We start from the raw sequence: 14,410 nt of genomic DNA on the forward strand, positions 1-14,410 counted from the left end.
ATCTCTGACCATACCTCTACAAACATCAAGATCAAGAATTAGTACATGTTTACTTTGCCTGAAATCTGAAGACATCACCATTTCAACTAAAATTCCTATACAGTCAGGTGTAGTAAGGACATACACATCCTAACACCTGCAAATTGGGTTAGTCATCAATGACACAGTCACTTGGGATTTTTCCAGATATCCACTACTTACTCTTTGAGTTGATCAGAGGATAAATTCATGCTGACCAGGAGAGGAAGTAAAAAAAGGTTATAGTTCCTCTGCTTCACTTGCTTCGGAAGCTGGTGGGTGTGGGGGAGCTGAGCTTCAACCATGTGCTTTTCTGTGACATAGCAAGAGTTTCAGATTGAGCCCCTGAAACCAGCAGACTTGTCCTCAGTCTCTCAGTGTAGTGTCAGTAACGCTGAGGCACCACAACACAAGAGTATAATGAAGGCAAGGCTAGCAGAGCACTTAGGCATCATAATGCTGAACATCATCCAAATACAAGGCCACAGGGAAATGAAAAATTCAGTCCTCTCACCAGGGTTATAAAGACATGAAGAAATAAATCAGGTAACCTCACACTCCCAGCACTGACAAGAAAAAAAATCACTGAATAGCTCATTAACTGGTACTGTACATTCTTTGTTTCAGACAACAATCATGTGGAAAAGCATTGTGAACATGTAATTAAAGCTTTTATCATAATGCCAGTACATCATACCACTTCCCTCAAGACAGCTAAGCTGAAAGCACAGCTTGTCTTAATCCCCCCCAACAGATTTCTTCAATATTAAGGGCACATTTATGATATTTTGTAGATATTAAGCTACATTGGTCTCATGATGATCAGATCAGTCTCTCTTGATCTTAATTCAAAAGTATAAAATCATAACAAAATCTATAATATAATGCAGGATTTTTGCTTCCTCACTGAAACAACAAATAAGACTAGTGATTTAAATCACTTAGATGAACTCTAATTTGCTGGAGGTGTGCAAAAGACCCAGAGTCCAAAAGTTGGATCTGAAGGCAAGTCCAGCAAGGCTCTTATTCCCTAACTTCCCACTAAATGTAAATGTACCTGGTGTGCCTATTTCTTATTTACTGTCATTAAAAGCCTTCCCATTTGGAGTGTCTGTATATATGGTGATTTAGGAAATTATTTTCCTAACTTACCAGTATTTTCCTCTAGAAATGATATTGAAAGAAGGACATTAATTATTTTCACAGTCCAGCTCAGCAAAAATTGAAGATGTATCTTGAGATTCATGGGAAGAGCAGCTCTTCTCTACTCATATGAATTCTAATTAAATATCTAAACAAAAACCTCCAAAAATTCTGATTGTGTGAAAGAGCACAGTGTAGGCTTCTTCAGTAGCACCAGCTTCTCTGATACCTGTTATCTACACCTCTTTGCCTTGTGAAGGTTCATCAGACAATGGAAAAGTTGGATTTGTCCTGTATCAAAATGACAAACTTTTCCAGTCAAGGATTTATCAAAGTCACAATAGTTTGTCTAAAAAAATCATCTCTGGCAACATTGATAGTGGAATAGTGATCAGTGTTGAAATAGCCTTCAGAGTCAAGGTAAGGCTCCATAACAAATACCATGTTCAGTTTGAACCCGCCCTACTACGTGTCTTCAGGACTCAGGGAAAGAGACTCCAGCACAGGGTTGTTTTTTTGTTTGTTTTCATTTTTTTGGCATAGTGCCTTGATTTTTTGGCATGGAGCCTTGGCAGGGTTTGTGGGATGTATAGGTGACATAAGTGAAGGGTGTTTAAAAAGTGTGGCATAGGAAACATTTTTCAACTTCTGTATTTAACAGCTGATATTACTGACTTGGTATTGCTAAACTAGGACATATGGAAGTAAAACTGCATTCCATAAAGGGTTATAGGTATAACAGAGTGGATTTGTCCAACTAGACATTAGTCCTATATCAAGAATTAAAAACAAACACACAAACCCAGATCCCTGCAGGAGAGTTTTTCTTTCCAGAAGACGACCACAATTTTAGAAAACAGGAAAAACAAGAAAAAGTCAATATAGCCCAATACACCTACCAATGTGAGGAGTGTTAATTTTTCATGCTATCTTTTATCTCCTGCTTCTGGTTAAAATTATTGTGTGCTCTGTTTTGACTTCCTCCACCAGGAACCAATTCCAGATATTACTGCTTTCTTGCAGGAAATGCTCTATGTGAGTGTCCATTTGCCAAAACCCCTGAATTTTTAGGTAATACCTATTCATGTTTGGCATGGTTTCTCTGGAAAATATTATTTGGCTTCTTCTTACAATATTTAACGAAGGTTTTAAGCTCAAATATATACATATGACAGATCAGCAATCATCACCATGGATCCGTATAGTTAAGAGATCCAGGAAACCTGTCATTTCTAAGGAAATTACTGAAACAAATTTTTACTTGATTTTTAACTCCTATTTTTATTCCTCATTTTTAGTAGAACTACTAATACTGTGAATAGTTGCGTTTACTTCTTATTTGCACTTCAAGCTGCTTGTTGCTCATAAAAAAGTAGTTCTAATCACAGTTCCCTGCAGAAGTGTGTTGTCCAAAAATGACTGCATGCAGTCTGATGTGTGACAGCACGAGCTCTGCTGTGCTGCAGGAGGGGAGGGGATGGTTCCCAGCATTTATCATTGCTTCCCTCCTGTTATGCTGTGGATTCAGCTCCGGGTGGCAGAATGTAGTGCTACTAATACCTGAAAGCTGTTGTTTGGCTTACACAGAATTCAACTGGCAGTTATTTAATGCTTAGTCAATGGGAATCTGAATCTTAATTACCTGAATGATTCACAGAAATGGGTAATTTCATTGGAAATCTTGACTGAGAAAGGCACATAAAGCAAGCTCAAAATGCAAAATTATGCTGTTATTGATATATTTCATAAGGTTTCCTGGAAACCCGTATATTGCTTAGTAGCTGCCATTACACACTGTTTGCTGGTGCCTATCTCTTTATGTTTCTGTAGCCATTTTTTCTCCTTGTAGTTCCAATCCATAGTACAACAGATCCGAACTGCAGCTGCATGATCATGCCTGTGTCTTTTGGGACTACACTGTCAATGACTGGAGCACTGCCAGCTGTGCAAAAGGAAGAGACCAGTTCTTGAGATGCAGGTGTAATCACACTAGTAATTTTGCTGTCCTGATGGTAGGGCACTGTCCTTTCTTCAATGGGAAGAATCTGTTTTGGTTTTTTTCATTTGTTGGGTTGTTTTTAACTGTAAGACCAGCACGTTGATATACAGGGGCATAGGCACACTGGGCTGGAAGGCACAGGAGATTAAGAAGTCCCCATGTAACTGTTTCTGACCTGTGGAAGATGTGGCAAATTGGGACATGCAAGTTGTGCCCAAGCTACTCTAAATCTAAATGTATTGGCAAGTCCTGGCCTCCTTTGACACAAATTGTGGCCATGCCCACCAACTTGTGCACCCCAGCAGCAGGGAAGATTAGTCTAATTTATTTCCCCTTCTTAGCTGTTGTAGCGTCCAACTCTGCACCTCTGTTGCTGCAGCTGATTGTTATGTGAGGGTATGTCTAAAGTCTAAGGTGCTCCCAGAAGGACAATATTGTAGCCTGGCATCTGAGATAGCTGTGGCACTGCCTTGTGCTGGCCAAATAACTTAAAGGATTTAGCGTTGACTACTTCCTCTGCTTGTATGTTTATAAAGAGCAATTGCTTTGTCAATATTAAGCCTGCTACCATAAAGTTTTATACATTGCCATCTTGTACTAACAAGACTATTTAGGAATGACTGTCTGTTTCTGATGTTTCTTATTCCTTCAGTATTTATTTCAGCTTCTCTAAACAAAACACACCCTGGATAAAGTCACATATCTGTGGTCACTGACTTCAGCAGTGCCAGGATTTTAGTCTGTCTTCATAGAATAGCATTTCCATATTTGTACTATTTACCTGTTTCTGTATTTCCCTTTATCTTATGCATGTTCTTATGGAACAAAGTGACTGCATTCTAGAGAAGATTTTCCCATCTGTTTATGCAAATACAAAAGTATTTTCTGTTTCACTGAATACATTTACATTTACTTGCTGGTTTATTTCAATATACAAAGACTGGTTTCGATTCATAACTCTTTCTAACATCTTACCATAGACTGAAGAACCAACATTCAGAATGCTCACCAGTATGAAAAGTTAAAGCTACTTTTTCCAGTCTGTGTCACCTCAGGTTTTTCTATGAATAATTTAATCTGCTATTTTGCTGAATACCTGATTTACATTCTTAAATCTCTTTTTGACGTTCTTCACAAGCTTCTCTTGTTTTGAGATCCACATTAACTTTGTGTGAGCTGAAAATTTTGGCAGTGCCTAGCAACAGTCATAACTTTTCTAAAACATTTTTGGTTTTATCTGCAACTAGAAACACAAACTTTAAAAATAAATTTATCTCTTTTCATTTGATATAACTGATACAATTTGTTTTCTAGGCCTTTCAGATCAAATAGAAATATGCAGAACCTTTGGAGCAGATTTCCTATATTGGTGTTGGATTCTCCATTGCTGATCTGGTTAGTACCATTCTGTTTCAAATATTCACCAGGTAAGAGGGAAGATGTAAAACTGCCAATATTTTACACTGTTATAATATATTGCTCTGTATATAGTTTTAGGAAAAGAATGAAGAGTGGTCAGTTTAGAACATATTGCAATACTGTTGATTGGCAAATAATATTTTTTAATATAGCTAAATCACAAAGCATGGCTTGGGAAGTAAGTGTGGCTAACTAGATCAAGTGCAGACATAAGATGTCTCAGCCATGCCACTCAGATGAAACTTTAACACTTTTGTTAATGTTGATCTTTTAATGTGAGGAAATATACATAATTATTATTCATTAGATACACCTTAAAATATATGAGCTTTGAAAAGTAGTGATAGAGTGTGGAAAAGCTCAGTATGGTAACAGGCTTGGCTCTCCATAGGCACCAATGGGCATGGCTGCTGGCAATGAAAAGTCTTACCATGGCTTTCACAAAGCAGCTCACCAGCTACCACAAAGCAAGCAGAGTGTGCTACTGAGAACCGAATCAAGGGCTGATCCTTTTACCATAGGCTCCCATCACCATGTCTAACACCTGGGTAATGTCCCAGAGTTATACTTGTGCCCTCTCCATGGGATAGGGGTGGTCTGCCATTTCTGTTGCATTACATGTTGCCTTGCTGCCATCTCTGTAATTATCCTGGCTAGGCAGTTGTCAACACAGACCCAGCGCTGTGTTACTGCTCTGTGCGTCTGTCATACATGTTGAGCTTTCCAGTCCACTACCTCACTCAGCACTAGGCTTTAAAAATGTGTAACTGTACCACTGCCAGCATGACCTCCCCTGTACCCTGGTATTACAATGTCTAAAAAGTTATCTTTCTTCTAGTAGCTTGTGCTGTTTTATTGTAAGTTGCTTAATACAAATACAATCGCAGCAAATTTCCTTAATGTGCCTGTAATTAATGGTTTCATGTATTTACCCTTTGGACAAAGAGCAAAGTCATGCCAAAAGACCTGTAGTTATTATAGACGAATGCATGTTTCTCACCCTACTTGTACTAATGTAGATTTGAGCAATTCCATCAAGGTCAATGTTTTTAAAAGACTGTAGGAACTTCCAGACTCTGCCTTTTAAATGTAATTATTTATAATAATATGATTTATATATATTATATACAATTATTTATATACATACACACACACACGCATATATATATATATAAATTTTATATATATAAATAATATCTATAGAGAATTATATAGATAATGCTGAGGGAGATGGTGGAGTCACTGTCCCTAGAGGTGTTAAGGTAAGACTGGACGGGCACTTAGTGCCATGGTCTAGTTGACATGGTGATGCTGGGTCATAGATTGGACTTGATGTTAGAGGTCCTCTTCAACCTAATTGATTCTGTGATGAGAAGTTTGGAAGTGGAGGTTTATTATTCTTTTCGCACTTTGGAGAATGTTTAGAAGTATTTGCCTTATGCTACTTCACTTCTTAACACTGAAGAAAATGATTCCAAAAAGAGTAGAGTGGAAAAAGGGAAATGCATCCCAAACTGCTGTTGGACAAGGCCCAGTACTAAAAGTTGCTCTGTTCTAGTTGAAATCAGACAAAACTGATGGATTTGGTAAGTTGTCTGATGGTATGATAGTATAATTCTGAAAAAAAGTTTTTTTTTTTGGTTTCTGTCTGTATTAAAGGCTGTACTATCTAGCTTCCTTTTAGTATAAATAGAAATGGGGAAATATTTTACAATTTTTCTTACTCTGTTCTACTTTTTTTTCCTAAACTTATTCCTACCAATAGGAAAACTCGAAAGTCATCTGGTACATGGATGTTAGTGAGTCTCTGTTTCTCAATGTTCATATTGAACATCATCTTCATCTCTGGAATTGAAAACCATAATGCCAGGAATTGCAGCAGTGATACTAATGGCTACCACCAGCAATACCTTCCTTATGATAACACCAGAAACACCTTACTCCGATCTGACGTGATAGATCCTCCTGCAGACTCCTGGTGTACAGCTGTGGCTGTCCTACTGCACTATTTTTTGTTGGCTACATTTATGTGGACAGCACTCAATTCTGCACAGTTGTACTTACTGCCGCTTAAAGCCACAAAGCCCCTGCCTGGACACTTCCTCACAACCATGTCAGTAATCAGATGGGGTAAGATTTAAAGTTGTATATGTGGCAACTTTTACGGTACAGAGTACATTCAGGGAAAGTTGTAAAGATATGGGATCAGTAGAGGGCAATTGGAGTCAATGTCTCTCTCTGGTTTGGCACCATGTGATTTAATAGTCTCCTGTTAGTGCTCACACTACTGGTATAAACTGAGTTTGTTTTCCTTGTCGGCACTGAGACTGATAGATTGGACACTGGCACAGCAACAGAGGTCTGCTGTGTGCAGAAGAAATTTTCATAGTAATCATGGTATTCAAGAATCTATTTCTGCCAACTAAGCAAAAAAATCTTTCCAACATGGTGATTGCAAATATGGACTAAAACTGTTAATTTAGGTATCTCTGAGATTCCTCATGACCTCAGCCAGGGCCTTGAATACATCCAAAATCAAAGAGTGACTGATACTGTTACCTATCATTTATTCATAAGCAAAGAGCACATTCTAAAGTCAGTACAGCAGTTAGCAGCAACACTGCAAGCTGAAAGGAGAACTGAAGAATGCAGACAGATGCCCACAATGAAAAGTAAAAAGCTTAATTCAAGAAACCCTTGTAATACAGTGTACAGGAACACTTGCCTTTTTCACATTGTGTGTTCAGCTTGTGTAGTGTGTTGTTCCTGATGGCACCCACCAAGCAGTTTTCAATCCTCATTGTTTTGTTATTATGTTTTGCACTTGTAGAGGCAATTCCTCTAAAACATTTAGAATTTGGACTACATGTGCAAGCTGGAAAAGGATCAGCAAAAGCTGCCTGGCTATGTGTCACTGTGCTCCAAGTATACTTGCATGACAGCACGGCATTAGGTTCTTCACTGTGTCCTGTGACTAGTTACACATGTCCAAAACAGCATGATTCTGACTTACTGCTTTTTGGATCTGCTTTGAGAGCACAGTAAATGCTTGGCAGTCTGGAAGTTCTCTGCTACAGATGAAGAAGAAAGAGACTTTAAGAAGCATGTTTATTACAAAAAAAAACCCCTGTGCATGAGGTTCCTTCCCATGAGATGTGCTGCCTAGTGAACAGGCAGGCAGGAGGTGAGGAAGACAAGAAGTGAAGGCATTGAGGAGGCAAGCCTGCATAACCATGCTTCTTGGAGGGCAAAAGTGATGCTCTGCATCAATCTGATAGGAAATGTAATGGTGCTTGGTGCAAAATTTTCTTAAATTAGTTTCTCACTGCAGACCAGAGGGTAGGATTGCACAGCTGTGATAAGGGAGCCAGCTACAGCACAGGAAGGAGTTTGCTCTTTCACTGCTGGTGTTGTCTCAGGAAACTGTGTTGAAGCTCTTCAACAGTAAAAGTCAGCAAGTCATGGACAAGAGCTGTCCTCAGAAAAATGGTGCTCACAACCCTCAGTCCTGCTTTTTCTCTAGGCTGCAGAAAACCCATTTAACTTAGTGCAAGGCAGGTGAAACACACCTCTTAAAATCTATGAAATTTAGGAGACAAGAAGCTACTTGTGTGGAACGGAGGTATGCCTACATATCCAAATATTAAATTGCTAATATCTCTCTTACTAATTAGGAATCCCTGCCTTAGTTGCAATAACAAACGGAGCTACTTATAGAGGAGGAAAAAGTTTAAACTACCAACAAGAAAAATTGTAAGTTCACATATTATTACAACATTTGCTATCCCCCACCTTTTGGAATGAGTTATTATTAATATAATTCTAGATTTATTGTTGGTATACTACTTTGTAGATCTAAGTACTCAAAAGAAATAAAACTTCACTCAAGCTAGACATTCACTATAAGGAACACATTTTCTCCTTACTAAGGATTTAAGATACTGGATCTATATCTTCCTTGAATCCTTCTGCAAGATCCCCTGTGACTTTAAATGCAAGCTGTGGACACTTTTAGCCTAACTGAAGTTCAAGATTTTCATTTAAGTGCATTTTAGTACCTGAACTTAATCCTCAAATTCCTTTAAAATCTGGCTAAAATAACTATATCCTTGTTTGCTCTGTGGTTTTGTATTGCATACATACTGCATACCAAAGCAGGCTATCAGACTTAAAAAGTACCTTGGTGACAGTGGATGATACAAAACAAAGGTAGATTCCTTTAGGAAATGTAAACACAAACCCCCTTCCACATGGTGGTTATGTTATAATACGCATTTAGGGAGTGTGAACTTCTAACTTGAGATTATTTGAAAATGAAAAAGAAAAGAAATAAAGATTATTACAGAATAAGCCTCTCCTCCTGAAGTTGTCCCTGTTGTTTCAACCTTTGTCCATTAGGTATTACCTATTATTCTTCAGCTGTATTATAAAATATACCCTAAAGGTAAACTTGCATATGGTGGCCAGATATCTATTTGGTTAGTTATATTGCACTTTAATTTATCTATGTAGTTTGTTTGATATATCCTTTTACATTCCCCAGAGAAAGAGAAGCATGACTGAAAGCCCTCATTTCTCAAGGAATGGCTGCTTTTGAGAGATAAATTAGCAAGACCTAGAAAGCACTATGAGGTCTTTCAGGATGAAAAGGGAACTATTATTTTGTTTTGGTATCCCGAACAATATGTCTAACATATCTTCTGAAATTTCCTCTCTTTTAAAGTTGCTGGCTTGCAGCACTGGACCAAAATCAGAATTTCAGTGTGCAAAAGCCCATGCTATAGTCCTTCCTCTTGCCAATAGCACTCATACTCCTGTTTAACATCTTGATCTTCATCAAGATCAGTATCTCTGTGATATGGAAGAAGAACAAGAATTTGACAAGGTGAGATGGCACAGGACTCTCCTCATGTCTTTTAGCAAATGTATTCCCGTCACCAGCTCAGACATTCTTGTCACAAATTCAAACTTGACAAAATCTTTTATTTTCAAGAAATGTATACTTTAAGCAGGCAGAAATTAATTCTATTGCTGCAATAGGTCAGACTTTGCTCTAGTGCAAACCAATGAACACATTTCAGACTTTTGCCCCCATTTTTTGACTGCAGTGTCACTCAACTTGAGTTCAATGACAGTCATCCCTGATTTAAATCTGTGAAAGTGAGAGGAGAGCTGGATCCAGCCAAATGAGAGTTATGAATTTCTCAGCACAGCTGAACACCAGACAAGTTCTCTAGCACCTTGAAGCAGATTTACTTGCTCTGTTTTACATCAACACTCCATGTATTGTCACAGGCTGCATGTCACAAACACTGCAGTGTACAGTGAATTATTTAAAAGGAGATTGCTTTAGTTTTTATTAGTCTCATGTAACTGATCTGTTCAACAAAACTTAGTACCATTTATTCATTTCTTTATGCACAATTTTTATGGTCAGAGCAAATAAAACACCTTATATCTAAGTCTCTTCAGGCTTGAGAGAAACTGGATATTCAAACTTCACTGGCAGCTCTTTTGTTGAAAATTAAGTGCATTTGAAGTTATAAGCATTCTAAAAAGCTTATTAATAGCTAACATGCTAATTTTCAATGCTTCTTGTTGCTTTAGTAAACCTCACTATTTTTGTTAAAGAAAGATACAGCCAAGCAAGCACAAAATAATCTGATAAATTTGGTTATATTTCTTTTTCTGGATTTCTTCTCAGTATGATACATCAAAAAAATGTAGGAAAGTGTATATTCTCAACTCACCTGAATAACATATCTTTGCAATATAGCCCTGAATAAATAGAAAGTTTAAGGCTCAAAAAGATATTAAATGGTACAGAGAAAGATCTAGTAACTGTTTTGTGTGTATCTGTGTGTTTCTAGGAATAAAAACGATTCAATAATGAAAAGTATGATTAGCAGTATCTCTATAGTGGTAGTGCTCGGAATCACCTGGATGATAGGCTACTTCCTCTTGATAAGTAATGAAAAAGCAAGTCTTGTTTTCAGCTATTTGTTCTGCACTTTCAATGCTACCCGGGTAAAGTATTTAGCAATTCTAAGACCAATAATTGAGATTTAAAAAAAAATCAGATTTATTTGTTCTGTATCTTGGTATAGGCTGGGAACTTGTTGAAAACCAGTTACAGGGGTTCAGAATTTCTCTTCATGAAGGGATGCTGTCCTTCTGCTCTGTTACACATAAAACTCTTCCTATTGCACAAATAAATGAGGGATTTTATTCCCAAGTCAGCACTGAAAAGACCATCCTATTCTAGTGGCTTTTCTTATATCAAATCACATATAAAATTATTTTCAGAAAGAGAAAAAGTTTCTGCATTAGTTGTTGGAAAGAGTCCCTAGGAAGTAACTAGAGCTTGATGGCTTGAGACCTTTCATGATGGCACTGGATAAAAGCCTACAGGAAAGTGCCTGCACCTTCTTTCTCCCCACAACCCTGATGGATTCTTGGTTTTATATTGACATATATATACCCCTCCACATTAGGCATATGAAGTATGAAGTCCTTGGAGTAATGGATTCTTATTACTACACCATTGGATATTTTCTACAAAATAGCTAATTGGAAGTATGTGAAAATCTCCCCGACCCCAAACATTAAGTTGTTTATTATTGGTTTGGTCTACTAAAAAATGAATGCCTGTACACAGTGATGATCAGATCTACAAACTCTCCTTGAAAAGTCCTGAGGTGATTATTACTACACTAATGGACAGATCATGCCCAGGATTTAAATCTGAATCATGAACAGAGATCCATTTTTTTAAAACCATGAGCCTTTTTTTTAAAAAAAAAGCTCTGGATCTTCCTGATTAATTCTTGAAATGAGAATTTAGAACAGATATAGAAATGTTGAAATCTTGATTCCCTTTGTGTGTGTCTGACTGAAGTGCTGATAGGGCACACCAGCCACGTTTAATACTTATGACATGCTCAGCTGGGTCTTACCTTCATCCTGTCCAGCTGAGGCTAATGATACAATCCTGAGACATGCTAACTAATCCATTACAGTGTGAAAATGAGGTGACTATAGTTGCAAATCCAGAGCGACATGGAATAATGGACACTACTCTTGGGCACAATGTGTGATTCTTGGTGATGGTCCTGTGTGGGGCTTGGAGTTGGACTTGATGATCCTTGTGGGTCCCTTCTGACCTGGCATATTCTGTGATCCTGTGATAATGTTCCTATTAAAAGTCTTTTTTGTATTTTAAGACACTAATGTTATTGTTAGTGGTTACTTAGAATAATTTAATGATTGCTTTTCAAATCAAGTGACATTGACTTATCTTTTCTGGTTTCAACAGCAAAATGTTAACTCCACACTTTCATTTACAGGGACTCCAGATTTGTATTCTATACACTTTCAGAACACCAGTCTTCAAGAAAAAACTTGCCCAAGTGTTTCCGGTTTTCCAAGTACCACTGTATCTGCATTCAAAAACTTAAAACATTTCAAAGTCACAGCCTGAAAAACATTCACAAGAAACTTTCGGATCAACCCATTATTTTTCAGACAATATTTCCTTGTCTTCTCCGGGGACACCCCCTTGTCACGGGGGAGAAGCTCACGTCTCCAGGATGGAGGATCACCGCCTCCCGAAGATTGTGCTCTATGGTGAACTCGCCACCGGCTGCCGCAAGAGAGGAGCCCCGAAGAAGAGATACAAGGACTCCCTGAAACAACACCTCAGCCTTGGCCATATTGACTGCCACCAATGGTCCACTCTGGCTTCCAATCGGGATTCATGGAGACACACCATTCACGACGCTGCTGCTTCTTCTGAGTATGCACGCAGAGTCAGTCTCGAGGAAAAAAGACAACGCAGAAAGAACTGTTCCTTGCCAATGTCACCTAGGGAGACGTTCTGCTGTGCCTTTTGTGACCGGACCTGCCTATCCCGTATCGGCCTTTTTAGCCACCAGCACGCTTGCAGCAAGCGTGGGTAGTGCCCTTCTCAAATCTTCGTTCGCGAAGCCTAGCCATGATGATTATTTCCTTGTCTACCTTCTGTAACAGAGTTAGAAACCTGCAAATACGTGGACTGTAATCCTGCATTTTCCATGGTTTGTTTTATGGAGATCTCACAGCTATCTCAAATGTTGGACATACTCCTTCCACTGCAGGTAGCTCGAAATAGATCATAAGCTGAGACCATAAGGAGACAAAGACAGGACCCCATGCTAGGAAGACATTGTGACTGTAAAACAGCAATGCAGTGGTAGATCCTCTTGATGCTACTTGTACTCCATACCACTGAGGAAGGTCTTTGACATGGCCTGAGATTATTATAGTTTTATATTCCAGTACAGATATACAGAAGTTGCTTTATTTGTGCCCTTTCTATTTTCCAGGCCTGTTGAAATGCTTACCCAGACAGTGCACTGTAGCTCTCCTCTCCCTTTCTTAAGTAACAACTCAATTTAATCAGAAACCAAAAGGTTAACCAACAAACAGTATAGTTCTTGTAGGTCCAATTTCTACTTAATAATTCTGTAATTTGTTGCCTTGGTCTTTCCAGAAGAAAATCTGTGCCTTTTGATGGCCTTTTCAACTTCCTGGCTAAACCTTCTTTCTTATAAATGTTTTCACAAGAGAAAATTAAAAAAAAAAAGTTAGATGCTTGAAGAAACATTCTAGGAAAGAAATTCTTTATAAATATTTAACATAGGTCCTATTCACAGCACTCCCAGCATTAGGCTGCTCTAGGAAGTGAGTTTGATTCCAGAGGCAGCCAGGTGTTATCGGAATAGCACCTGGAGTGCTTCAGGTAGCACACCCTGCTCTGAACTTACTTTGGGTTGCACCTCTGTCTGTCTCCTTGGCTTTATGGGGACTGTGGAAGAGGAGTCCCTTGACCCAGGCTTTAAGAGTTTGGTTTCTAAGCTATGACCATGAGTAAATATAAACCCTTCCCCTTTTCCAACAACCTTTTATTAGTATTATTCAGTACAAAAAGCTGAAAGGAAGAGGGGAAAAGAGTTTCTGGATGCTGAAATGACGAGTACCTGGATGGAAGGAAGCATAACAGGTGTGAGATGTGCAACCATCCCTTCCCTCTTTGTGACTCTGAGCAAAGTGGTAAGGCCATGTTCTAGTGGGCTCTTGTCTAAGAAATGAGAACAGTTATACTGACTCATCCCATTCTCTCCTGTGTGAGAAAAAATCCAGGAAATTTAGACAGGCAATTTTTAGAAACTGTACTTCTTTATTCTGTTCTTTGAACAAATACATGTTTTGTCATTTCTTAGTTTCAATAAAACAAGAACATCATCTTGAATTTTAAATCTGATTTAAGAAGTGTGGCCAGATTTACCTTCTACTTGTGTGTTTTTTGAAAATGAAGGCAGTGCATTTTGAAAACTTCCAAGCTACTCCAAAGAGGGTCCTGGGTCTGATCAAATGCAGCATCCAAAGATTTAGGGATAGCATCTCTGAATACACTGAGCATCACACATGAAACTGCCTGAATATCTTCATAGAAGTGCTTTGTCAGTCCTGAAAAGTTCTCCATTTCTTAGGAATCTGTGCCCTCTCTCTGAGGCAGGAAATAACTGTTCACAGGCACTAACAAGCCTCCAAAAAGAAGTCACATCAGATACAAGGCTGACGTCCATCACTACTGCTCCAGAAAAAGCAGAGAAGGTTATGGAAAGTTATCTAGGGAAGGTAATTCATACTAATTTTTTTTACAGGAAGTTTCTGTAGGCATCCCTTTTTATTTGTAAATCAAATGTATAATGCTTTTGTCACATCCTTCAATTTCATCGAAGATAGATGTTTTAGAAATTTGTGTGGTTTAGGATTGATTGTGTTGTAAAA

General features: G+C 38.3%; 1 protein-coding gene across 1 annotated transcript in view; it reads left to right on the forward strand.

The window, feature by feature from the left end:
• ADGRG7 (adhesion G protein-coupled receptor G7) overlaps positions 1-14,410 on the forward strand; it is a 31,094-nt gene that overhangs the window by 14,480 nt on the left and 2,204 nt on the right. Inside the window, 8 exon segments of the mRNA XM_071568626.1 lie at positions 1,421-1,581; positions 3,024-3,173; positions 4,475-4,587; positions 6,345-6,709; positions 8,254-8,332; positions 9,303-9,464; positions 10,450-10,606; positions 11,926-12,159. Coding sequence (XP_071424727.1) covers positions 1,421-1,581; positions 3,024-3,173; positions 4,475-4,587; positions 6,345-6,709; positions 8,254-8,332; positions 9,303-9,464; positions 10,450-10,606; positions 11,926-12,159 — 1,421 coding nt within the window.

Source organism: Pithys albifrons, chromosome 1, assembly GCF_047495875.1.
Source record: "Pithys albifrons albifrons isolate INPA30051 chromosome 1, PitAlb_v1, whole genome shotgun sequence".
In the NCBI taxonomy this organism is placed as follows: Eukaryota; Metazoa; Chordata; class Aves; order Passeriformes; family Thamnophilidae; genus Pithys; species Pithys albifrons.